The sequence below is a fragment of the Sinocyclocheilus grahami genome, unplaced genomic scaffold (genome assembly GCF_001515645.1).
Source record: "Sinocyclocheilus grahami isolate Dianchi unplaced genomic scaffold, SAMN03320097.WGS_v1.1 scaffold3927.1, whole genome shotgun sequence".
NCBI lineage: Eukaryota > Metazoa > Chordata > Actinopteri > Cypriniformes > Cyprinidae > Sinocyclocheilus > Sinocyclocheilus grahami.
This window is the reverse complement of record NW_015508959.1, coordinates 2,440-3,058: the sequence shown is the minus strand read 5'-3', so window position 1 is coordinate 3,058 and position 619 is coordinate 2,440. Positions and strand designations below refer to the sequence as shown.

The window sequence follows — 619 nt, the reverse complement described above, 5'->3', positions numbered from 1 at the left end:
AATGTGCTTAGAGAGGAGGATCAGAGCATTTCAGACCGTTTCTGTCGAGCAGGACGGCGAGGAACTCTCTGTAGTATGAGCTGATGTAAAGCAGCAGCGCCGGCGCTTGGCTCGTCCTGAAGCTCAGCGAAACGTTCTCTCCTCTCAGCGTTAAATCAGAGTAGATGGAGGACGACTGAGCGCTGACGTTCCTGTTCAGCTTGTACGGCTCTTTGAACGTGTACGTGACTGATGTTCCGGGTTTGAAGAAGGCAGAAACGTCTAAAAGAGAGATTTAACGCATTGGGATTAGGATTATGGATATGCATAACTATCATAAATTGGTGTAAGATCATCGTGCCATGTTGTCTTACAGGTAGGGCTGGGCAATATGAACAAAAATATAATCAAATATGTTTTTCTGTATAGTTTTATATCAATATGTACCATTAATAGGGGAAATAAATACATTTTACATGTTTGTTAGATCACAAAATAAGATTTTTAATTATGGCCCCATGAAATCCAATTAATTTTTTATGGATTTTGTGTTTTAATACAGTTATATTTGAATGATTTAATACCAATTTATCACCAAGAAATGGTGCCTAATGAAGTTAATTCATAAAACTTAAAAAAT

At 37.6% G+C, this 619-nt stretch overlaps 1 protein-coding gene across 1 annotated transcript in view; it reads right to left on the bottom strand.

The window, feature by feature from the left end:
* Positions 1-619, bottom strand: part of LOC107576561 (contactin-associated protein-like 5) — a gene marked incomplete at both ends in the record, with an annotated part of 17,304 nt that overhangs the window by 14,539 nt on the left and 2,146 nt on the right. The window contains one exon of the mRNA XM_016262720.1: positions 37-261. Within this exon, the coding sequence (XP_016118206.1) occupies positions 37-261 (225 nt within the window). The remainder of the gene's footprint in view (positions 1-36; positions 262-619) is intronic.